At 45.9% G+C, this 25,798-nt stretch overlaps 1 protein-coding gene across 6 annotated transcripts in view; it reads right to left on the minus strand.

Moving 5' to 3' along the window:
* dpp6a (dipeptidyl-peptidase 6a) overlaps window positions 1-25,798 on the minus strand; it is a 203,801-nt gene that overhangs the window by 73,099 nt on the left and 104,904 nt on the right. The window contains exon 1 of one of the 6 annotated variants that reach the window (XM_086192167.1): window positions 15,993-16,321. The exons of the other annotated variants lie outside the window; for them this stretch is intronic. Within the exon in view, the coding sequence (XP_086048293.1) occupies window positions 15,993-16,049 (57 nt within the window). The 5' untranslated portion in view covers window positions 16,050-16,321. Of the gene's footprint in view, window positions 1-15,992; window positions 16,322-25,798 lie in introns of those variants that run through there. 6 annotated transcript variants of the gene reach the window in all.

Below are 25,798 nucleotides of genomic sequence, written 5' to 3' on the forward strand. Positions count from 1 at the left end.
AGTTGATTAATTAGCTTTTTTAAAGGCGGCGTGTGAAAATGTGTGATTTACGAGTGAGGGACAGTTAAAGCAGCCCCTCGTATCAAAAGGAGTATGATAAATGACTTTTTGTTAGCCGGTAGTTATAAAATATATGACACCTTGTGAAGGTACAATTAGAAAATAATCTAGGTTATTATCATTAGTGACAAGACAGAATTCGGATTTATATTCCAATTTTCGTTCTACGCAAACAGACGACTTAATTTGATGTTGCCAAACTCGCTGACGTGGAGAACAAGGGATCTATTTCCTCTAAACGTACCATCAATCTCATGGAGATGAGCAGCAGGAAATGACGGGGTGCAACCTGAAGTACAGGGAAACACAAAGTGAAACCTGTGTTATTATGGTTTCCAGAGGGGGAGGGACGGAGGGAGGGAGTGTGTCATGGGTTTGAAGGTTTTTAACCACAGAGAATAAAATATGATGTATGCATTAATGAAAAAAAATGCAGGATGCCAATACATGAATAAATGAAAATTAACATTTTGGTAATCAAAAACCCTTATAACTTCTTAATAAGGAGAACAAAAGCATGAATAAATGTGGGAATAAATATGAAATACACATAAATGAAAAATACAGACGCGTCCATGTATAATTCACGAACTTACACAAGCATCTCTACATTTATTCATTTCTGTATTTTGTGTCTTTTTTTTCCCGTTGCTTGGATGGATGTTGGGACTGCTAACAGCATTAGCACCCAGAAAGACACTAATAAATGTAGAAATGAGGAAAAAAGTTGCCCCTTCTTTACCAAAATGTGTTTTGTTTATTTATTTATTTATTTATTATTTAATTATTTATTTTTGCACCTGCAATACTGGACCGGAAGTTTTGTTTTCATCCGTCCTCCTGTTCCGCGCTGAGGGCGGCGCGATGTCGACTCAGGGCCACGGGAATGTTCACGCACGACTGAATACATAATAGGAAAAGACGTCAGGAACGACTGTAACTTCTGCCGTTTACTTTGTTCTCCTCATTATTGAATATGGCGTTGAAGAATGAGAGGAACCCTACGGTGAAACAAGCGGCAAACAAGGACATTGGTTGATAATGATTTTGTTGCCCTCCACATCCTCGACACCGCGCTTCCTCTGATTTAGTCCAGCGCAAATTTTCTTTGGTCATGACCTTGAATGGAAAAGCTTCCACTAAACTCTAATAGCTTGTTCAAGCGGCCGGCCCACAAACCATTCTCTCAAAATCAATGTTGCCTCAGCGGTGGGGGGGGGTACATTATTCCAACCGTCCCCTATCAAATGCGTGGAGATGTGCTCAGACAGCCGAGGAGACGCGTCTTTCCCGTCCACTTTCAGAACCGTTTGAGGACAGCACACCTCGCTTAACATCAGACTGTATTCAGAAAACACTCATGGTGAAATAACAGGTTAGAGACGTGGGAGGCTGTCGCCCCTCGAGATGGCGCTTGGAAAATGTGGCTGAGAGTTTGTTTCAGTGTATTCATGCATTCAGCCACGCCTCAGACAAACAACAGGCGTGGAGGGCCATCGTGCGCCATCCAGACGACGCGCCGCCCTCCTCCAGCACGCATTCTGAGTATGAAGTCCAGCATCTTCTCTGTGTCAGGACTCCCTGAGATTCAAAGGTGCTTCAGTCGCACCGAAGGACGCGCCATCTTTTACTGGAGCCGTGAGAGGAGAGGCCACCTGACTCCCAGGGCGTCGGCTACCGAGGGGGCGTCTTCTAATTTATTTATGCATTTTTACAGAGGAGGAAGCAAAGACTCCTGATATAGAATTTGGTAACTCAATCTCAAAGACGTGCGGAGGGAATGTCGCAGCCTCGAAATCCGATCTGCTCCTGGACGGCTGGCGGCTGCCGACCAAACATAGACCCGTTTGCCTCAGTCGTAATTGGGAGCTTTATTGATTTCCGGGCCTGTCGTCATGCCTGAGGTGACCTTTTGTTTGAGAATAATTGCTCTATTAGAGGGTTTATTCAGGCACCTGCTGGGTATCTAAGAAACCATTATTGTCCAATAAGAATCCCCAGGCAGTAAAGCAGTGACCCTGTTCTGATGTGTGGCGTGGATGGAGAGAGGCTGATTTTCTGCACTGCAGGGGCTTATCCTCAAATGAGAGCGCGGGGCTGGATCAGTGCATTCACGGGTTAACCTGGGCTCTGGTACAGCCGCGGAAGCTTCACCGGGTTACCGCATATACTGCTTTCATTGCATTGCTTCATATCAGAGAGGCAGCAAATAAAATTTGTTGCACTGTTCAGCACAAACTAGCACAGAATGAAACGTCTCTGCGTAGTAAGCACATGAGAAATAATCCAGCGTCCGTGTAAGGCCGGCTGGAAAATCCTGTCCTGAAACAAGCACAAAACATTTGGTGCTCAACGCCGCTTGATACAAAATGAGCTTTATCCGTGTTTCGGCCGCTTGTCTTCCAATACTGAAATTAAAGTGTAGTTTCTGTGTGATTTGATAGCAGCAGTGATCAGTGGAGTCATGAGAGAGGAGGAAGGTTCCCCCAGAGAGCCGCCGTAAGTCCAGGATTAATAACAGAAATGACGTTTTTATTCCCTCTCTTTATTTCTGCTCCTAGCTCGTACCAGCGGCCACAAATCGGAACGCAATGAACAAAAGAACCATCACGCCGTCCCTTAGACATCAGAAACATGTGCTTTTCACACGAGGAATTCCTTTTCTTTCACACCCCCCCCCCCCCCCCCGCCGTGTCTCAACCCCATTTTAAGGGGGTCATTAAGGCCCCCCGGGGAGCTTTTGGTTGAGCCTGCGTTCAGATGCTCTCACATTTAAAGACAAGAAACATTCTCCAGCTCCACTGATCTCAACCTAAAAAAAATACCAGTGAATGAATAGAATTTAGTCATTTGTGTTGGAAAATTTTCAGTTTTTTTGATGTAAGTACAAATGACAACGGAACAAACAATTTGGGGGAAAAAAAAGAAAAATTTTAAATGACAACGGAAGCGTTATTTCCAATCATTAAACAGATTTTTTTCAAAGGGAAAACCAATCACGTTACGTCTTATTTACAGTTTTAAAAGCCTTTCAACAGTCCCCCTGGACACTTTATTACAAAGAATACGGCAGTGGAATTCCAAGTGTGTATTTCATGATGTGTAACGCGTGTTAACGGCATGTTGCATCAGTTAAATTAGGCTTTACTTGCTTTGCCTTAATATGGGACAAAGATTACGAGCCGGTGGAGGAGTCGGCGTTGTGAAACTCTGAGTGCCGTCTTTCTAAATGACGTTCACTCAGACTTTGGCTTTGAAATCTCATTCCCCACTTGGTCACCGGCCCTGACAGTGAGAGCGTCAGAGCAGCATCTTCCATCTCTGAGCTTTAAACCATGAGAGAGAGAAAAATGCAGGCGCTGCATTACGGTCCACCCCGCTGAACTCTTAACTTGCGGCCGCGCTAGCCGAGCAGCGCTAGCCGAGCCGCAGGGGGAAACGGCTAATGAAGCGGGTGAGCGTTTATCACCGCAGTCTAGACCTCACGCTCTCCCTGAGTCTGCGTGGTGAAAGCGGCCGGTTCCCTCTGGCACCCACACGGAATGACATCATTAAGGCCTGGCATAAACAGTTATGACTCACACTCTGCTGGTTGCTGTCATACCATCACTCTTGCTGGCTCATTTCTTTAGCTCAGGAGACCTTTATACACACTCACTCTCTACGCTGCAGACGCATGAATTTAAAATATCAGTTTAAACACTTGAAACGTGTTGACACGGGTTCTTTGTGCATCCAGGCAGCGTGAGTAAAGCCGTTCGATTGTCTTAATGCACTAAGGCTCTCTAATGCATTCCGTTGCCACAAAGCATACTTTGGCCCACACTTTCTCAGCGTGACGAAATTGATTTCCAACATGTTCTTTGTTCCCTGTTGGCAAAAACACATCGGAGGAGCTCGAAGATGCTATTTCCTTATTGAAGTCAATTGTCCCCACTTGCAAGAGCATGTCTGCGGATCTATATCCTCCTGCACAACAAAACAAGACCCACCACTCCAGTCTCACACGCCAAAGCTGCCGTTAATGTAGCAGTAGACCCCCACCCCCCCCCCCCCCCCCGCCGCTGTCACAAACACGCCTCACATGCTATCAGCAGAACGTCACGTGACAAGAAGTATCTTTACCGCAGAGGTGAAATCATCGTGCTGTCATGCGGAGAAACGGCAACTTGCTTTGTGCAAACTACAGGAGGCGTTGGTGTGGAGGGAGGAGGGGAAGGAAGGCTGGTGAGAAGTGGGATTATTCTCTCTCCTCTTATTCTGTCTGAAAGGGAGACGGGAAGGCTGAGAGGAATTCCTCAAATGATGCGACGGTACGGTTGATATCAGTAAATATCGACTCACGCCAAACTGTGACAGTGTGTCACATATTCCATCGATTTTTCTCCACATTTATACACAATTGTTGCAAGTCCGATTAAAATTGCAGGTTTCTATTAAACCATCAGACGTGATTTCACGAGCAGGGCTTCGACATATCCGGAATGCAAAACTGGAGCGCTCAATTCGGGACTCAGTAATAGGTGATGAGAAACTACGCTGCTGATGCCTTCACCAACTACAACACTTCATAAAGATAAAAGTTCACTCAAACCTAAACTTAAGATGAAGTTAACCTGATAAACCCGAAATGTATACATGCTAATGCTAATGCTACCTCTCTCCTGGACTGAAGCTGCCAGGGCTGGAGATGGAATATTGCTCCCGACAGATGTGAGGGCAAGATCGATACTCTTTCTTTAGTTTATTTAAGCCTTTAGGTCCCAGTACAATGTTGGAAAATGTATTTTATTCAAATATTTCCTTCCATTACACGTCTTAATTATACATGAAATAATATGATCTTTGAAATGTAGATATTATTATCTCACTGGCCTGGACCCAACTTGGCGGGTCAGTGACAACTGATAATAAACGTGTGATAAAACCTCCTCAATAGCTCCTTAAGCTTCATTCAGAGCCAGAGATTACCCAGGAGTGCCATTTTTTTTCTTCTTCTATGAAAAGACTGCAATTGAGTGAGTGAGTGAGTGTGTGTGTGTGTGTGTGTGTGGGGGACCTGTATTGCACTGATATGAGAATGGCTGGAGCATATAACTCAGTGACAATTGAGAGCACCCTGAGGATCAGTGAAAATGAGATGATAAACTCAAGTGTGCAAACTCAGGGACTGTGTGAACTTGAAGGGGAAATGAAGGAATCTTTAAGAAGACGGAAGGATATTTTAGTATCCGCTTCATTGAATAATGCAAATATGTTATACATTTTTACTTAAGCAGGATATTTCTCCTCATGGAATGACACTAAACATCCATATGCATAATCCATAGGGCTGTGAATTGCAGCGTTTCCTGAAAATTAATAGCTTATGATAACACTTTAAAATATGTGTGAGATGGACGTTTCTGCAGTAATTAGCACTCTCTGTGGAATACTAAGTGGCAATGAAGCACATTTTTAAATCAGCAGAACAATGGGCAAATCAAAAGCCTCAATCAAGCTTCCCGTGGCGTCTCATGTTAGAACAAAGTCGGACGCTCATTTGCAAGAACGCTCTGAAATTAGGCTTCTGGAATGAAGCGTGCGTTCTGCTTTTGATTCAATTTCAGCCGCTACTTTACAAAAGCATAAAGCAAGATGGCGACACAATTAATAACCAATAGTTGTTTTTTTTTTGTTCCCCAATCAATTTGTCTTTTGTGTGTGTGTGCTTGTGTGTGTTCAAAGCTGCACACTGAGCTACAGCATTGCCATAGAAACCAGGCTGCTCCTCCTGCCACCGCCGCCGCCGCCGGGTGTGTGGCGTGTGAATGTGGTGATGAAAGTCAGTATTTCAAGGATGGGCATTAAACACCACAGAGGAGACATGTAATGGCTGCCAATATTTTGAGTGTGCAAAATCAGCAGAGAGGTTGACACTGTCGCCTCTGACCAATTCCAGACTTATTTTTTTATAGCCGGAGGAATCAGGAGTCGGATGCGTGCCGGCAGATAGGCAGTCCAGGACGGGGCTTACAACCAGGCTGTCAGACGGATGACAGGGATGCATGCTTTTCGAGTGGAGAAAAGATGATACTGCTGCCTACTTTCACGCTCCCATCACCATAATGTGATGAGCCGTCACATTAAAATCCCCGAGTTGGTCAATTTGGAGCTCCATCAGTATTCCCAAACGGCAAGAATGATTGCAGTCATAACAATAACACTAAAGGTTGGAGGCGATAAATGTCAGCAGGAACACTGGTTGGGAGACTGCAAGCTCATTCCTCTAAGTCGGAGCCAAGCTGAGGAGTCAGGTGCCAAGATTTGGGTGCAGCCTTTAGCCCCCTGCAGGCTACCGAGTGGCTCTATGTGGTGCTACAGAGGGCGATTTGCATTGGCAAAGGAAGCGAGGAGGAATGTGCTCATTTGTTTCTACTTTTAGGGGGGGGGGGGGGGGAAACTCTGCAAGACTTTAACCTTTAGAGGGCGTGAGCACGATGACGCGGGAGCGAGTCGTGGCGATAGCGTTCATCTTGATAGCTGCTGGAACTGAATGATTGACGGTAGCAGAGGCAGTAAACGTTCTGTTCCCTATCAGCGCCACGGGGGCTTGAAACTGAGCAAACATCCAGTTACTTGATCCAGTTTTAGTATTTGCTGTTACAAAGGGCTTCTGCCCAGTAGCTTATCTCACTAAAATGTGTTCGTAACCCCAGAAATCAGCATTTAAGCTTCTTGGAGAAAAAAGTAAATCAGTGTAGCATGTTTGTTTAGCCGTCAGTGTTCATCATCAGCTGCTTCTAAAAAAAAAAATTTAACACAAGTCCAAGTCAACCATGCGCCGCGCCACAAAACATTCAGGCGCAGAAGTGCGCGCTCTGGTCGCCGGACGCTCGCCTGCTTCAGTCGACGGGTTGTAAAAGCTCTAGGAAGAGCGAGCGAGCGAGCGGGCAGACCATGACGTGGATAACAAAATATACACAGTCCTAATTACACCCTTAGGCCTTAAAACAGGCGTTCCACTTTCTCTTCCTTGCAGTGGTGCAGCTGCTAATTTGCAATGCAGTCAAACTTTGTGTAGCGTCAATGCGCTGGTGGCAGGGCGTCTGAAGCCCCGCATCACTGACCGCCGGTTTATACACCACGTTAGTTTGCTGTCAATGTTAGACAACAGCGCTTGTCCTCAAATCAGCACCGGTGTTGTTCGGTGTCAGTGGCTGTGCAGATGTTTCACAAAAGTACAACAGTCAGAGCAGCTGGAGAGAGCGAGCAATTCATGCACCGCATAACATCGAGGCACCGCTGCTGTGTTTTCTTTCAGCGTTGCAATGACGCACATAAAAATTCGAGGAAACCCGATTCCTGGCTACATGTCAACAACTTCCTGGTTCCTGGTAACAATCACTGTCGAGTCCAACTGCTTTTAATTGACGGATATTAAATTTCCTCTTCGGCAGAATTACGTCAGTGCAGGTCCTCGATGCCAGAAGTTAAAGTCTGAAATCAGAGCTTCGGTGAGACAAAGCTAATGACATCCCAGGCTCACCTCAGCTGTGTGTATCACATTGAGCTGTCTCACTTCTCCAACACTGGCACAAACAACCTCTGGCAGCTCGTCCAATGAAGCTGGAGCACTGGCTCCTCCTAATTCGCATGTGAGCCCACAGGCAATTACCTGTTTATCGTTTGTGACTAGAACTTGCTCTTCTGAATGTTTGTCACCGATGTGGAGGTGGCGCAGAGGCGACAGCGGGACCTGAGGGGGACGGCGGTGAACCTGGCAACGCTCAACGTTTCAATTAGATGCTTGGCGGAACATGGCGGCTGCTGATCGCCTTCCTGCTCTACAGCTCTGGGCCCCTAATTACAGCAGGTCGATAAGAGCAGAAAACAGAGTTGGAATGGACTAAGGCAAGACGCAGATAAACACACACACACACACACACACACACACACACACACACACACACACACACACACACACACACACACACCAAGGGAAGAATCCAAAGACATATTAACTGGCACAGTGTGTGTTTTATATATTTGCACACAGATAGAGACTGATACACCCCAGACAGACTAGAAGATGATTTATCTGACTTAACTCTACAAGACTTGCTCACCGCTTTTGCATACAAAACACATCTGCAGCCTGAGAAACAGGACATTTCTGGTGTGTAAACCTAATATGCTTTATCTCTAAAAAATAAATTCTGACATGGACTTTTGTCTGAATGCATTTATCTTATTTACCACCTTATAAAAACCGTAACCTTCAGCTACATGCAAGGGAGACAGGAATGAAAACAATTCTTAGAGAATTCTTACAGGAAATAAGGCCACTCAGGATAGAAAATCAGATCATGTGATTTATATTCAGCCTTTGCTGACTGCCTGAACGCCGGGAAAAAAAAATCCTTTTGTTTTAAACACTTGACAGAAAAAAAAACACTGACCTTTTCCTAAATGAGCCACTTTTACACACAGTTTGGAAGCTTCATGCATCGTGCATCACCTACAAAACGTGTAACTGTCACAATATGACCCATTAGCTGTGATAATGTTTGGACGGCTAGCGTGGCGCTAGCCAGGAGTAGCCATTCCAGCCGTAGCCTGCTCCATTTCTGCAGTAAAATGCTGATTACAACTTTAAAAACCCCAATTTGTTCCGATAAGATTTGGGATGTCTGTGAGTGCTGCACAATTGAATTATTCATCCACATTCATATGAGCACAGGGCTAACCAGAAACAGCTAGCTCTGCTGAGAAGCTAGCTCTGCTACAAATATGGTATCACCTGAGAATATTGCAACACACTCGTCAATCTAGATTTCCACCACGACAAAGAGCTTTCAGTGTATTTTACCTGTCACAAAATACGGAGTGTTTTGAACTCGCAAAGATGGTTTTGTGGCTCCAGATAAGAGCTAGCCACGCGCCTGGATATTTAGCTTGAGGCTAATGGAGACTGACGGCTAACAACAGCAACAAAGCAACAACAGAACTTCCCAGAAAGCTCCATTTATAAACTCTCAAGTGCATCATCCTTCATAATCCACATTGTGAGCAACGTTTGTGGGCAGTTTTGCAGTTGGTAGCCCTCGGTTACCATTAGCGTGGAGCTCAATATACACGCGGCTGGCTCTCTTCTGGAGTCACAGAGAAGTGTAATGGAGGCAGGGAAAACACATTTATGAGCTCACATCTCTCTGTGGGTACTTGAAAGGCAAAAATACAGTTTTTTGTGTGAATTATAGCTTTCGTGAGCATGGTGAGAAGTCGTTTGTGGAGGGCTTGAATGCAAGGGACGTTCATTCAATCGATGTATGATGTACTATTTCTTTAACAAACCCTCCACACACACACACACACAAACAGATGCACACACCTGATGTCTACAACGACTATTAGCGAGATGGAAGATCACCGTGACATTTAGTTTGAGCATGGCTCCAAACACTGAATATTTATTGCTGTATTAGAGCGCACCCCTCCCTGAGTTTATTAGCCATTTCGTCAACAAACATTTAAATCATGACAACAATCATGATGAATCGCTGCGGTGGCTGCCTGGCAATCTCGCTTCTAATCTCCCCTCCAGACCCCAACACCACAGCTCAATTGTTTCATAATTTTCCCTTAATATGAACCAAGGCACAAACATTAGGGGGACTCCTCTAAATCCATCCTCCATCCCCTCTTATCAGTCAAGGGCACTCAGCAAACAGGAGGAATTGGCCAATTATCTATTTGCAGTCCAAAAGTGAATCACCCAGTCACGCTGGAGTTTTTTTTTTTTTTTTTACTGAGTCTATTTTGGCTGCACTGCTTATCTTCCTCATTAAGAAGTGGCTGAGCTAAAAAGGACCATCACAGTCAGTAGAAAAGAAAGCGCGAGAGCTGGACTGATAAAGGTGGATGACCTAACAGCACCTCGAGCTCACCGCTCGCCACGGGGACGCTTTTACAAATCTAACTAAAGGAAACAGAGTCACAAAGGACCTTGCAAAAGGACAAACAATTCAAATTATGCAGAGAATATACAGGAAGGGGTTGAGTATCACCTCATACATATGAAGTACCACCTTCTGGGAGCAGGGTTTTTGCATTTTAGATTTGAGAATTTTGCATGAATAATTTCCTGACTGTAGGGGTGTCTAGTCTCTCCCTCTGACACATCGCTGATTGTGAGGTGGACAAAAAAATACATGCAGCTGCAAACGTCTGGCTCATGTCCCAGGCATGACATGCTAATTTTCACTTCTACACACCGATTCTGGTGGCCTCCGTAATCTCTTTGTAGCTCGAGCAGCGCCAGAATGCCGTCGTCCAACGCTACACGCTTCTTTGAGTGGGCGTGTTTTCACATCTCAACTCCCCCGAACGAGTGAGAGAGGATCCACCGTCCACACACAGCACAGCTAATGATATGCTAATGATGCGTTGACATCAAGCCTGACATCAGGTTGTGCGTCCCTGGTTCAGCTTTTCATGGACAGGCTTTCCTGCAGCCCCACCCAAAACACACAACTAGCCAAGAGTAGTAGCGGAGTCGACGAATGGGAATACCGGGATTCATCACATCTCAATTCTCTCGAACGAGTGAGGGAGGTGGCGTCGTTGCCTCAGCGCCTGATGTGAGGTGTAAACCAGCCTTCTGCCGTCCACGCGCAGCACAGATAACGCTATGCTAATGATGAGTTCCAAGTGGCTACTAGCTGCCATGTGGGCGAGGGCGACTGCAGTCTTGAAATACTTAACTAATAGACAGACAGACAGACAGACAGACAGACACACACACACATTTCACAACCAAATGGAGCTTAGACACTGTGAAGAAGGAGCTGGCAGATGAAAGAGTTGCAACGCAGCGTCATGCAAGTTAGAAAAACCCAGGATGACCAACGAGGGGCGGGACGGCCGGCGTGTAGGTGTTCAAAGGCCATATTTGCGTTTGTCACAGCCCGATTGGTGACCGTCCTGTTCGACGCCTTCCTGCTGCATCTAGGTCACCCTTTAAAATACGTTCAGGTCACATTCCCGGTGAAGTCCGATCACGTTGACCGTGGGATGAATCCACGCGAACCCCCTCTGACGCATCTACATGCACAAACACTGGATTCAAAGATGGAGTAGCGGCGATGAAGCCAAACAGCAGGACTCTTCCTGTAAGTGGCGCCACTACAGCAACGCTCCGGTACTTAGCTCCATTTTCTAAGTGTGCACTCGAGCTCAGGGACAAAAGAAAAGCAGCAGGTGCCGCGCAGATGATTCCTGGTCGTCCTCCTGTGTTTTGGAGTGCTAGTTGCTACTTTACTGTTCTGTTTAAACGCTTAAGCTACTCATCCGGAGACAACTGTGGCGGCAGCTCCACCGAGGTGGGGTGGGAGGCTGAAACCACATTTGTTTTCTCTACAGACATGAAGGCAAAAATATCATCAGTTGCACAATATTTAAAACTCTCGCCGTCTTCAAAAAAAAAAAAAAAAAAAAAAAAAGGGAGCCGAGCATGTCCCCTCTGACTTTTTTTGCTTGTTGATATTTTCCTTTGACTTTCAAGTGAGCATCTTCACATTTCATGCTTGGATTTATCAGCTCATAGCAGACGAGCACCGTTTCAAATAAATAACGTTTTATCAGTATTTGACAAGGAGCACGACTTCAAGAAACATTACTCCAGATTTATATGACAGTTTTTAACAAACTGGTGTCAGAATATCAGGAAATATGGAGAAAGTCTTGTCCTTCTTTGAAGGATGTAGACAGCCACCTAATTCCTCTGGTGCGTACAGTGCATTTGGATATGATCGAGCCATTACAGAGCTGCTTGCTGTGTTGGGGAGAATATCTTTCACCTGGTACACCTCAAGCCACCGATGTCCTCTAGTGAGTGAAGTAACTCTTACTGTAAATCAGATACTGGCGCTCCGTAAGACCAGACGCTTCCACAAATGATACATGATTTGACACAAAAGCAGTAAATCAATACTAGTAATGCATTTGATATTAACCAGCATTCATTACTGAGGTAGACGCTGGTGGCCTGCCAGAGTCTGATAAATTATAATAGCACTACTAATAAAGACTGCTCACGGTTCGGGACAGTGGATGAGACGAACAAATAGCAGATTTAGCGGCGTCACTGTCGTTACTGTTGTTGTTGTGTAATTTAAGGAGGAACTCACTTCATCCCGAGTCGGGATCTTTTCAAGGTTATGTTTTGGAACTTAAACATAACCCAACCGTGACAGGAAATGAGTGTCTGGTTCCTGCTTCCAGCCAAGTCACAATGCTGTCTAAAAAAACCCCCAACAGATCATGCAGCACTGCACACGACCCCTGACCCCTGACCCATGGCGGTCTCAGGTACAGGGCCGTGGCCTGGACACAGTACGGTTGAGCAGGAGCGCCGTCCTCTCAGCCGTAGCTTTACTGCACAAAGCAATCTGTTGGCGGACGAGTCGTCAAAGAGGCCGTGTGTGTAAATGTGTGTGTGGGGGGTGTACCTGCATGTCCCTGTGAGGCTTCGTACAGACACAGAACTGAATTCGGTTGGTTGGTTGTAATCACCTGACTTTAGCTGTCAAACCCTAAAACATGAAGTTCTGTGAGTTCTTGAGTTCTGGAGGGCGACAAACAGCAGGAAGTGGTCGTGAATGATGACAATTAACGGTAACAGATGCACGCACCAGCGAGTAGGCGGAGATGTGAAACATTCTTAGTTTTGCATTCCGGCTCCTCTCACACACACACACACACACACACACACACACACACACACACACACGGTGGAGGACTGAGCAGCATGTTTGATCCTGACACAACCCTCTATATTCATCCTGGTTAGGGCTGTGGGTAGCTACGCCGCCCCTGAAGCATCCTAATGGCGGTGATGATAACTGATAACGCTCCCATTTAATGGGCTGATAACGTCTGCGATGGCTGCTACATGCAATGACATCGGCCAGCAGCAGACAAAAGCTCTGACAGGACGGAACAGTTAGAGTTTATTACAAACACATTCCACATGAAAAAGATCCAAGTCAGAACTACGTGGTGAGACGGCGCTACCATGCCACCAGGCTTTGGCTCCTCAATGATTCATTTCCCTCTCTGTCCTGTGGATTTCTATTCTCTCCAGGAAGACCCACAGGCTGCTCGGCTCAGCTGTTTCTCAAGCTGCCCCGAGACGCTACGAAACTCAGCTTTAACAGGGAAGACTTTGCTTTTCAGCTGGGCTCACACAAAGTCTCTCCTCAGGCTTTCCGGGTTTGTCAGACACCACCGAAACCCAAAAGAAAAAAGCGGCGAAAGGCTGCTTATTGGGCAGGATGGCGAAGGCATCTCCGCTGAAGTCTTCCTCATTAAATGTTGGATGCTGTGATCCTGCTTTGAAGCTGCACTGAGCTCCAAATGGCTGAGAAGTAACAGAAATCTGAACTTAGACAACCTCCAACTAGAAGACAAGATTACGCTGCACACATTCCCGGTGCACGCGGGAGCTATCTTGCTGCTTTTTTGGCAAATAAATGTTTTCTGCCTTCACCCAGACTCAACCTCACACCGAACCTCCAGCCGACTGCAGTAATGAGGGTTAGCGGCGTGAGGCTCTCTGCAGGCTGTGGCTAGCTGATTGCTGGAGAACCGTGGCTATCTCTGGCGAGCTGCCCTCTATCTCGTCCTCTGTCCGCGGACCACGAGTGCTGCTAGCAGGCCATCAATCAGGACGCTACAACAGGACCTCACTCGTTTATATGGGTGTCTGACTGCACCGGGTGCGTCCCTCCCCTCTCCAAGCACGCGCTGGCCCTTTTTACACCAAGGCTTTTCCAAGCAACCGCCACTGAGGCAGTATTTCAGCCAGCGTTTGCTTCTATTCCGGCAACTCCGGCTCTCTAATCCTGAAATGAAAGACACTTTTGAAACCAAATAAAGTTTTTAGCATGCAATTCTGAAATTGATTACAGGCGGAGGTGAGCAGGGGGCTACACCTTCCCACTGAAACTGTCTTTTTGGTCATATTTTCAAAGAATATCTCTAAAAAAAACCAGTGCATGTTTCTCCTCTGGATCCTGGCTACTGTTCTAATATTAGGTGTAACGTTTCTGTGTCGGCTCCCTGACAGACAAGGAGGTCATGTGATCACCAGCAGTGGTTCGCCTGCTACAACTAAAGCAGTGAGCTGATGACAGTTTGTGGAATGACTGAACTTAAGTTGTGGAATAACCTTTAGGATTTTGGGAATGGTCCTCAACCCAATCTGGATCGATGATGTCACTTCCCCTCGGTGGAAACTGCATTAATTAGTTTGGGTTTACTGAGTTTAAGTTCTGGTGTTCAGATGTGACACAATGTCAAGTCGCCTCCAGGAAAACATTTAGAGAAGAAGCCAACGATCCCACAAGTGAGCGCTGGTGTCGCCATCAAGTTTGCTCCAAAGTCCAGCTTCTCTATTCTGATGTTTGGGTAAAAATGGGCATTAAACAACGGTGAGAGACAGATTTAATGAGCCAACCAGCCGAACGTGAACGAGTCACGGGCGCCACCATTACTTTCATCAAAGATTCGGTCAATCAATCCATCAATGAGCCTGGTGACATTCAGATCGGATGATTTGTTGGACAGAAATGAAGAAACAAAGGTGAAGATCTAAACTGTTACTCAAACTTTCCTCCGGTTGCAGTGACGCCGGTGTGAATGTGTGAGCGGGAGGTTCGCCCGTCTCCAGGGGTGTGACTGGCAGTCTGCAGCTGAACCCCAGTGGGGCAGGTGTCACTCTTAAACTTCCCTGACACCAGCTGGACAGGTGCGGCGCTCAGGTGGGGGCTGGGGCAGGGGCCCCGCCATCAACAGATGCCGTCTGAAGCTACACCTCCTGTTGACGGACAGGCTCGACGCACGGCAATCATAACGCTAGGTATGATAACTAGATGGACTCCAGCCGCCTTCATCGGCAGCTGCCAGATGTGTAACAGCAGCATTTCGCAGCCTTGGTCATTACAGATGTTTAACGCCTCTTCTGGTTTGGATCAAGTTTGTAGTCAAAGTGAACCAAAGGAGATGAAAGAGACGTCAAATCAGAAGTGGACGTCTGCAGCTGAATATTAACACAAGCCTCCTGCTCAGTAACCCACTGGGGGCAAAATGAGCTGCGACGTAGGGCGAAATAAATGTACTGCTTGGGTTTAAAAGTTAAATTTGCCCCTCTTCAATTCTAATCCTGAATCATGAAGATCTTAGGCAGCTGTGGAATTCCGGTTTTAAAATAAAGGCAGTCAGACAGGAACTGCAGCCTTGTTCCAGTGCCACGGAGCCTGAGGACCTGCTGGCTGTCCTGGAGTCTGCTGTGACACCAGGGCAGTCATTTCAGCTGACAGGGAATGAGATGTAACCTGGTTACCAAGACAGGAGCAGCAGGTGAGGCTCCTCCATCCCTGGATCTGACACCAACAGGCAGCAGTCACACTTCCCAGCGACACGCAACAGTGCTTCCACCCTCCAGCCCGACCCGAGCAGCTCACCACAGGCTTTGCCGGGCTTTACGCTCTCATCCCGGCTAAAGCTGACGACTCTAACGGGTCACATCTGCGGGGCCTTTCCGATTCAAGTTGGGCTAATTTGCACGTCCCCCCCCGTCCCCCTCTCCTCCCTCCCACCCGCAAGGTGAAGCGCTCTGGATGTCACGGGAAAACACAAGCTGCTCATTGTGCGTAAAGTCACAGAGAATAACGGTGATCACACGGGGCTGGAAGGCGCTGCACGGTACCGGACAGACTCCCGGGAGAAGACCTACGTTAAGAAAGGACGCAAACCGTCACCTCCTGACACCTTCCGCGGTCAGACAAAAAAAGTCACCGCAGCGCTTCGTGCGGTGTTGCAAACCAAAGCAGAGCGGCGCAAACATGAGCGGGCAGGAATGCGTGAGAGAGAGAGAAGCTCCCCGGTACCTGATCTTGCTGCTGAGCCGCTTTCGACAGCGCGTTGCCCTCCTTCGCCGTGGTCATGATTCCCTACAGCTGCAGAAAGTGTTGCTCCCCCCGGGCAGAAGGAAAGAAGGAAGGAAGCAGAAAAAAACACGCAAATATATAACACCGGCGCAGCGGAGAGGAAGAGGAGGAGGAGGAGGAGGAAGGTGGTCTATTCACGGCACCTGCAGGCTGCAAAAGGTGTGAAATATCAAGTGGTGGAAGGACACGCAGCTCGGGATGGGAAGAGGCAGAAGATTTTCAGAGGAAGAGGAGGGGACAGAGAGGGAGAGAGCGAGAGAGAGGGAGAGAGAGAGAGACACGCGTCTCTTCTTTGAACGCCTGACGCGGGACCGTTCAATAATAAGACACACACACACAGACACACACACACGCACGCACGCACGCACGCACGCACAGACACACGCTTCTCCTGCAACTCAGTCCAGGGTGTCCAGGAGTGAGTGGATTTCAATTAAAAAAAAAACGCACGGGGGAATTAAAGCCACTTGAAGTTGAATGTTGAGCTCATTTAATATTCAGGCGGGGCACTGACGCGCTTCAGCCAGCACACAGGTCTCATCATGATCCTCATCCTCATCCTCATCCTCATCTTCATCATCATAATCCTGATCATCCTCATCTTCATAATTCTCCTCCCCCTCATCATCATCATCCTCATCCTCATAATCATCATCATAATCCTGATCATCCTCATCTTCATCATCATAATTCTCCTCCCCCTCATCATCATCATCCTCATCTTCATCATCATAATCCTGATCATCCTCATCTTCATCATCATAATTTTCCTCCTCCTCATCATCATCATCCTCATCATCATCCTCATAATCATCATCATCCTCATCATCATCATCCTCATCATCATAATCATCATCCTCATCATCATAATCATCATCCTCATCATCATAATCATCCTCATAATCCTCATCATCATCATCCTCCTCCTCATCATCATCATAATTCTCCTCCTCCTCCTCATCATAATCATCCTCATAATCCTCATCATAATCCTCATCATCATCATCCTCATGATAATCCTCCTCATCATGATAATCCTCATCATCATCATCATCCTCCTCATCATCCTCATCATACAATGTTTCCTTCTATTTGTTTAAAAAAGAAACTCAAGGGCCACTGGTGGAGGAAGAATGCAGTTCCTTTCCTGGAGTACAATGAGAGCCCCCCCCCCCCCCCCCCCTCCAGGAAGTAGACCTCTGCAGTTAAAGCCTCCTTCCAGAATTGAGTTTTGCTGGATTTCTATTTCATCTATGCAACTTCCCACCTGTGGTAAAGTTTTAACTGCCAATGTCTCACCTGCTGCTCCTCTCTTGTGCTGAGCAGGATTTTCTTCCTGGCCTGTTCCAGACTTTCATGCCGTGACTTTCCACCACTGATTTTGTGCCCCTTTGCTGTGTTGAACTCACTCTCCTGTACTGAACCCCTTTTATTTATTTATGTATGTATTTATTTATTTATTTATTTTGCTCAGATGCAGAGTTTCTTTCTGGATTCCTGCTGTTTTGTTTTGTTTTTTTTTTTTGGGGGGGGTGTCTTTTTCTGTCACATGAGTTCTCCTGATGTGCTTTGTGAGTCACTTCCTGGATATTTAAGCACTATGATTGGATTACAACCTCATATACATTATGATACCTGAACATGAGAAGGATGGGGGGTAAAGTGCCCTTGCAAGTTCTCACAGAAGCTCTCATGTAGTACTTCCAGGGTAGGAGCAGTACTGTGGGCAGCTGGAGAAGCAGTAGCAGGCTCGTGGAGGAGGAGCTGGGCAGTTTTTGACATTGAGGGCTCTCGTTATTGGAATGTTGGGTGAGGAAACTCCACCAAGTGTCCCACGTACCCTCAAGTGATGTCAAACGCCTCCAAAAATACAAATAAATAAAAACAGACTGATTTGAGATTCCAGCCACGATAGAAACCTCCCCCATGGGTGGGCGGGGTTGTGGTCTCTGATGTCGTTGACCCCGAAGTTCGCTGACCAAACTGAAAACTTTCTGCCAGATCTCGCAAAAGTACACTTTAAAAAAAAAAAATCATTATGCAACCATCGATTTTCCTCCCTCCGTAGGTCCGCTGTAGTTTGCGCCTCAAAAACCAACTCGGCGAAGAAGTGTGTCACATTTCACGAGTCAGCGAGTTGCTGTTCCGTCCTGTCTTCGAGGAGTCGCAGGTGGTTTCATTTTACAGAACCAACACAGACGTCCTCCCCTCAGAGTTAATCTGTGAACAGGCCTTGAGAGCCGTCGGATTAAATGTATAGTTTGTATTAATTCATACAGTTAAAACTACTCTGTGTCCTCTAGCGACACAAGGAAAATACTGCCTATACGACAATGCATCAGAATTAAGAATCTAATGATCTAATCAACATTTATGTATTCAGCAGAAGGGGTGACTTCTGCGCTTTTACTCACGTTGGATAATGAATACAGGCTTTTTTTTAAAACTTGTAACAGAGCATATTAGGGCTTTTACTTAAAAACACAAACAATGGCATTGTTTTCCTCCTCCGTATTCAATTACAGCCATTTTTTGCATCACATATTCTTGTAATTAGAAACAAACAAACAAACAGAAACCCCCACGTCATCCACCGCAGCGACGTAGCCCAGGTCTTGATCTTTGCAACAGAAGTGGAGACAGCAGTTACGCCGCTGCAGATTCTGAACCAGAACCTGTTAAAGCTCGTTTAACAAAACCGTCTGAGAGCTTAACTGAAAAAAACCCAAAACAAAACCTGAGACTGAAACACGACCACAGAGGCTGTGCCGCCTGCATCGGCGGCGACCGAGAGGAAACTCTCATGTCTGCAATTAATAAGAACCATTTCTGTTCATGGGCTTGTTCGATTAATTACATCTACAAGAAATGCTGCACAGCCCCCATTACACACAGCAAGGCAATTACTTCCTTTGATTTGTTCCGAGATGTACTTATTGTTAATTAATACTTTAGTCCCCAGTTTGACTCTTTACATTCTACTTCTTCAACCGAGTGTGCAGCACAGTTAATTAAAATCAAATGGCAGCTTGGTGGAGGCAATTACCCTAAAATCCCAAATGAATGTGTGCGATGTTGTTGATGTGACCGGCAGAACACAACAGGCAGGAAGAGGCCCCCCCAACAGGTAGCGGAACGCTGAAATACACAGCTGGAAAGCGTCAGACTGAACAGTGTGAGATGCTTTAGTTTGGATCGTGTTCCGTGCAGCATGGATCTGCAACGGCAACCAAAAACCCACAAAAAACTGTGAAAATAGTAAAAGAAAAAGAAAAAACGACAACCTTCAAACGAATGCGTGCCATTTGCTGCCCCATATTTCCACGTCTCTGGTAAAATCATAACGCTACTCCTGGCTAGCCCCCTGCTAGCAAATGCGGTAAAATAATTTAATCATGTGCCCCATCAGACTCTCTAAAAAATTAAGAGACCACTTCGCGTAGTTTAAGTCGACGTTTATTCACCACTTGTGAAGATCAAAACAGTTTATCCACCGCTTCAGAGCCACAAACTTCAGAACGCTGCAGAGCCGTGGTGGCGCTAGCGGCTACCAGTTAGCCTTCTGCTACCTTGAAGGGGGATACGTGATTTAATCACACAGCTTCTCAGGACCCAAAGATGTTATCAGACCAAAGGGTTGACAAAGGAGTCATTTCGGGGTGGGGTATTTGGCGCTGGAATCCATTTATCCACCAGTTTAATGATACTTTTCTGCAAAGGAAAAAGAATTTTGGGGCTGATGCATTGATGCAATCAAAGAAGTTCTTGCTTAGTGAAATAGAAGAGAGCTAAGTAAGCCTTAATTAGGCCTAATTAATCTTTAATTAACGCTCTTTGTGAGCCTTATTATAAGGATGGGATCATGTATCCCTTTAAATAGCATTCTGACTGCACTCCAACCTTCCCTGTAGCTAGCATAACTTAGCATGTTTGGTTAACTGTTTACTATCAGTTAACTAAGCATTAATAACCTGTATTCATGTATGATTGTTGTAAAGGTCAGAAGAACATGTCTTTTTCACGACATGGGACGTTGAACGAGGGAACTCTTTCTCCACTCTCTCACCACACAACCCCACAATTCCAGTTTTGACGAATGAAATAAAGAACAAACGCGGCCACCCAGAGTTTACAACATTATCCACTTGTGGCTGAAAACGACTTCGGCGGCCATCTGCAACTTCTCAGCCCGTGTTTACCATCACCGGAATGATATATTAAATTGAAACAACTTCTCAACAGCCTATCAATCAGCTCCGCAGAAATGACGGCCACTCTGGGCCAAAAAACCTTATTGGCCAATGACTGATGCTATGTGGTCGGGCTGCCACAGCCCCCAAAACACAATAAGCACCATATTGTGGCTGTGTTACAGAGTGAGTGTACAAAAGCAAATGTCCGTGATGTTGACGAATGGGCGCGGAAGAGTGATAAATGCTCCGGGGGCGGGGTGTGTGTGTGTGTGTGTGTGTGTGTGTGTGTGTGTGTGTGTGTGTGTGGGGGGGGGGGGGTTCTGTTTAAATACGCCTTCCTGGAGAATCATAAATTAACTGAGTGACAGTGCCAACCTGCCTAAACAAATGGAGCCATCCGCTCGTTGCTGCCCAGTCATTTCCCTGCCAGTACCGAGTTAGCAGCCAACACAGTGAAGAGGAACTGCTTTTAGCCTTTTTCAGCAGAATCAATACATGCCACCATATCAAATTACTAAACGTTGCATTGTTTGGCCACCAATTATAGGTGGAAATACCGAGAACGAATCTAGGTGAGGATTTATGTAGATAAAAATAAACGCTGGAGACTAGGAGGTCCCACGAATTAACCCTGAAAATCGCTTAACTATCGTTATACTTGTAAAGGCGTTTATTTACATGTGCATGGAGTCAAAATATTAGTCTGAGACTACAAAAAAAAAGAAAAATCAAATCGAAAGCCATGTCACTGGAACTTCTAAGAATTCCCTGGCATCTCTCTGACATTCAGCAGCTCAAAAAAAAAAAGAAGTCCTGCAGAATTATTGTTATTTTTTTGTTTGTTTTCTATTTCAGGTTAATTTTTGAAGCAAAAAGCAAAGTCTGCCTGGAGGGTTTGTTGTTTGCCTAGAGGTGCAATTTGTAGCTAATTTCAGCAAGCCAACGTATCATATTCCAAATTAATAGAGGGAAGCACGGGACCAGTGAGGCGGGGCCAGTGAGATGCTAACTTTTCTAGCTTCAGCTGACGGTGAAACTCTCACTATGACACCCCGCCACGGTCACAAGTGCGGGTTTAGTTGCAACTGAAACATGTTGGAGATATATTGGCAAAGTGTTAAAACCATCGGCAATGAGAATAATCCTAAATATTACATTAAAAATCAGGTATTCTTTGTGTTGAAGTCGCTCCAGAATCTCAGCGGCGACCTCTGCTGGTACCAAGAGTATAAAATACAGGACGCCGGTGCATTCCTACGTGTTCATCCGGGATTTAGCAGAGTACCGCACCGCCTTAACGTGATCAGGAGAGATGTTGAGAAAAAAAATCTTAGCTTATGGTAAATCAGGTCAATTGTGGCCTCATTCATTGTAAAGAGAGCCAAAGCTAATGTGTGCGCGTTGAAACACAGCTGCTAACAGTTAGCATTACGCTAAATACATAATTAGCCATATAGGTAAAGGTTTAAATTTCATCTTCTTTCCTCATCTTCCTCCTTACACAACAACTTTTTTTTCTTCTTTTTTTGCCAGTGATGGGTGCTGAAAATTCCCAGCTAACATCTAGGACCTGAAAGCAGCACTGTGAGCGAGCTGGAGTTTCATGCCCCGTCAGCTTCTATTACCGTGAGCAGGAATAGATGCAGGGAGCTTGAGGAGGGACTGAAAGAGGCAGCTTTCACCTCGCTGCAAGTCAGCGTCGCACTGAAATGATTCAGGAGCTCTTTAGGATTAGAAATGCTACATAATGTTGCTTTAAACTCATCTGCAGAACAAAACTAAATCACATTTATGATCATGTAAGTCGTGTTTACATGCTTTTGTTTTGTTTTTATAGCACAGACATGCATTCAGCTAGCTACGCCTGCTATGAAATGTGTCCCTACACACCCATTTGTGAAAAAGGAATAAGAAATATTTTGTGAGTTACAGCCAACTCCACTCTGGCGGAACATATTCTGTCATCGCATACGGCCAAAGTCATCCATCAGTGTTTAAATTAATTCCTACATTAAATCCTTCAATGCGGCAAGCCCCCAGTGTGTGGAATCACCAGGGGAACAGGTGTAATGGTATGTTTCAAAAACAAAAGTTGTTCAGCGCTGTAACACACTGAAACTTGTTTTCATTAAATAGTTGACACACACACACACACACACACGGGCTACAGCGTCACATCTCAAAACACACATTCTGTTACGGACCAATATGGAAGATGAAAGAAGTTCCCCTCACAAAATGGGAGCAGCGTGGCTGCAGGGGGAGGGTGAGGATGGATAAGTGATTACTCCGTCATCGACACAACCAAAGGTCTGGGATTCACTCCCTGACACTCCGCTGCTTCCCAGCAGGAGCCGGCACCGCGTGGCTCAATTTTTCTATTCTTATTTGTCCGTTACATGATGGCAAACATCGGGATATTGGGGCAAAAGAAAAAAAAAAGAAAAAAAAGTAATTGCTTTTCCATCTCTGTGCTCCCGCTTCGTCCAAATACTCTATGTGAGGTCCTTATATAAATACAGCTCATACCCATCATCCTGACAGAGGGGAATGAGAAAGCGCATCAGTGTGCAGTTTCTCCTCTCACCGGCGTTCATGCCAGGTGTGACTCATCAGCCTTCACACCACTCAGCTGTGAAATGTCAACAGTGCAAGATTCCCTACCCCTGTATTTCCAGCGCCGGGCTGATGAGCGTGGCTACGACGGCCAGCGAATTTACAGCATTTGCTCTATTTGCATATTGCCTGTCAACAGTCTGCCCTCGCTGCTGGAGAGGAAGCCTCGCAGATGGAGGCCAATCAGGGTCCCCGCTTCCAACAGCGCCGCCGTGACCACCGAGGCTCATATTTAGATGAGGGGACCACAGTGCAAAGGGTTTTCATTGCTCTTTATTCCAGAGGCTGTCGTGGGACGTTGTTTTTTTGAAAGACCGCCCTGACGGTGGAGGCTTCGTGAACTCAATTCGATGCAATTTTATTAATTCACGAGGGTGATTGCCTTTTTTGTTGTTGTTTTTTTTAAAAGATGAAAATAACAGAAAACAGAAACCACACATGCATCAAGATTTGTGTGGTGCCACCTTAAAGGCAGGCTGAGAGCTGGTCAAAATAACAAAGTAAGTTACTATAAAAAGTCACAATGGCGTGATGGAGGACGCGGGCGCGGTCCCTCACGAGGTCACCGGCCTGACCTGCTGCTGCAGGGCTTCGGAGGAGCACAGCAGGGATGTTGGAGCACAACAGGAGGTTTTTTTTTTTCCAGGATCGGCTTTTAAATATTCCTCCAAACCCATTTGAAAGAAGAGAAAAAACCCATCTGAACAGAAAATATTGACAGGACACTTACGTGTGCGGCTGAGACGGGAAAATCATCGATGTAATCAAAGTAGCTGTGACAGATAAAACTATCTGACTTGCTCTCTGAGAGGATTATAAAAGGCTCACTCCTCTAAAGACCCGCGAGAGTAAAAGCACACCTGCACCCACAAGCCGCTAACACACGTGTACTCTTAACACACTGCAGCGGCGAGCAAAAGAACAGCTCCAGATACGGATCCAGGCGCCATCAAAAGCTTTGAAATAGATTTCAGCACCACATAATGGACAGCTCCAGCAGGGCCTCATCCACCAGTCCTTTCACAGCGAGGAGGGACGCTGAGGAGAAAATTACCAGCACAAAAGCCCCCCCCCCCCCCCTTTGAGTTTTCAAGCCCAGAAGAAATAATCTTGCATCACCATCAAATGTCATTAAGCTCCCACCGTTATTTAAAAACGACACAGCAACAAAAGACAGTTTCTTAAGAACAACGCATCCAAAAACTCAACCCAAGAGCAGCACCGCTGCAGGTCCACAGCTTTAGCAGAAGTGAGTTCTGCAGAATTCACTTCATGAAGCTGTTACTCAAAAGCTTCATCTCGCCGGCACGTGAGGCCGGGCAGCAGAGCCGGCGATGGCGAGGTTTGTTTTCTTTAGCTCGCAAGACCATGATGATCCTTTTTCTGCCCTGACGGCTATGGAAATATATTCAACATGCAATTTAGCCCAGGGGTTCTCCAGCTTTTCCGGTTTCAGGCCCACTTAATCATGCTCGCAGGAGGCCCGGAGCCGTGACCACAAAAGATCCAAGGAAGGTTCGCTAATCTGGTCTATTCCAGTCGAATAATCTGACTGAGGAGTGCTGGTGGGATCCGGCAGGAGTCCGACGTGTGCGGACAGTCCCGTCACAGCCAAGCGCCTGAGTCACATGGTCACTTTTACAGAGCTGGTAGATCTGTTATTCTGGTTCAAACCTGATGAGCAGAGACGCACGACAACATCAGCACAGCAAGACTGACAGATCGTGGTCGAATCTTTTTACAAGAACATGTACACACACACACACACACACATACACACACACACACACACACATATATTAGATTCACACTGTTTTCATGATTTTTCTGTCTGTACAACGTGACCATGTGAAGTTGCCACATTCTTATTTTGATCATATTTTAGATGAATATTCTACTTTTGTTTCAATCCCCGGTGAATGGCAGGGTTTGGTCCTGTCAGTGGTTGACAAAGCCGCGACTGCGACTTCTTCACGCTGTTATTTGCGTTGCAGGACAAGCTGCCCACTAACGGTTCATCTGATCCCGACTCTCATCGTTGGCGTCCGTACGGAGCGACCTTGAACACAACGCAGCAGAAATTTAGACCAGACAAATCCGACAAGCTGCAACAACTGGAAACGCCTTTTCAGGCACGCGTGCGCGTTTTGTAAGAACAGCTCTGAAATCATGGGTTGACGAGTAGTAGTACTCCAATTATGTAAGTACCAGATACATTTAGCATGTACTCAGATAGTAAATGGGTGTACAGCTGCTGTAAATATTTGTCAGGAGCAAGAGCTTGAAAAACTGTAATTTTCCATGATGTCTAAAGTGAACATGTTTCTTCTAATGGCCCAGCGAGGGAGGAGAGGAAAGCACCGAGGAGGGGAGAGAGAGAGCACAGCATCCTGTTCTGACTTGATATCACCAGGGTTATCGTGTGCTGTCTTCCACTTTTTGCAAGAAAAGGCATCACTCCTTCTGATTCCCGTTCAGGAAACCTAAAATAAAACCGAAAAATAAATGTGACTGCAAAACAGAGCATGTATGCAACCGCACGAGTCAGCTTTTGATGATCTTATTTTCAAATGCAGCAGGTTTACATGCTCTTCCTAGAAATGCTCTGACAATGGCAGTGTGGGGGGCAAAGAGGTGACCGAAGGGGCAGCCAAGACAAAAACACACTTCTACTGTACCTCAGCAATTCTATTCTTAATCGCTTCTTCTCATCTTTGCTTGTTCGGTTTTCCCCTCTGAATTATTCCATAAATGTCCCTCCATAAATTATTCAAATTAAATAAAAGACAGATAATCCATCGGACGGGTTATAACTTAGAATTCAACCAGATGTTTGAGCTTGAACTCTTTTTAAAAAAACAAAAAAAACTGGCAAAGGCTGGGAAGCAGGCGGACGGCTGGCAATGATTTTATCCGTTACTTCAATTTATACAATCA

The sequence above is a fragment of the Aulostomus chinensis genome, chromosome 21 (genome assembly GCF_037954235.1).
Source record: "Aulostomus chinensis isolate RoL2024-O1b breed Wild chromosome 21, RoL_Achi_v1.0, whole genome shotgun sequence".
NCBI lineage: Eukaryota > Metazoa > Chordata > Actinopteri > Syngnathiformes > Aulostomidae > Aulostomus > Aulostomus chinensis.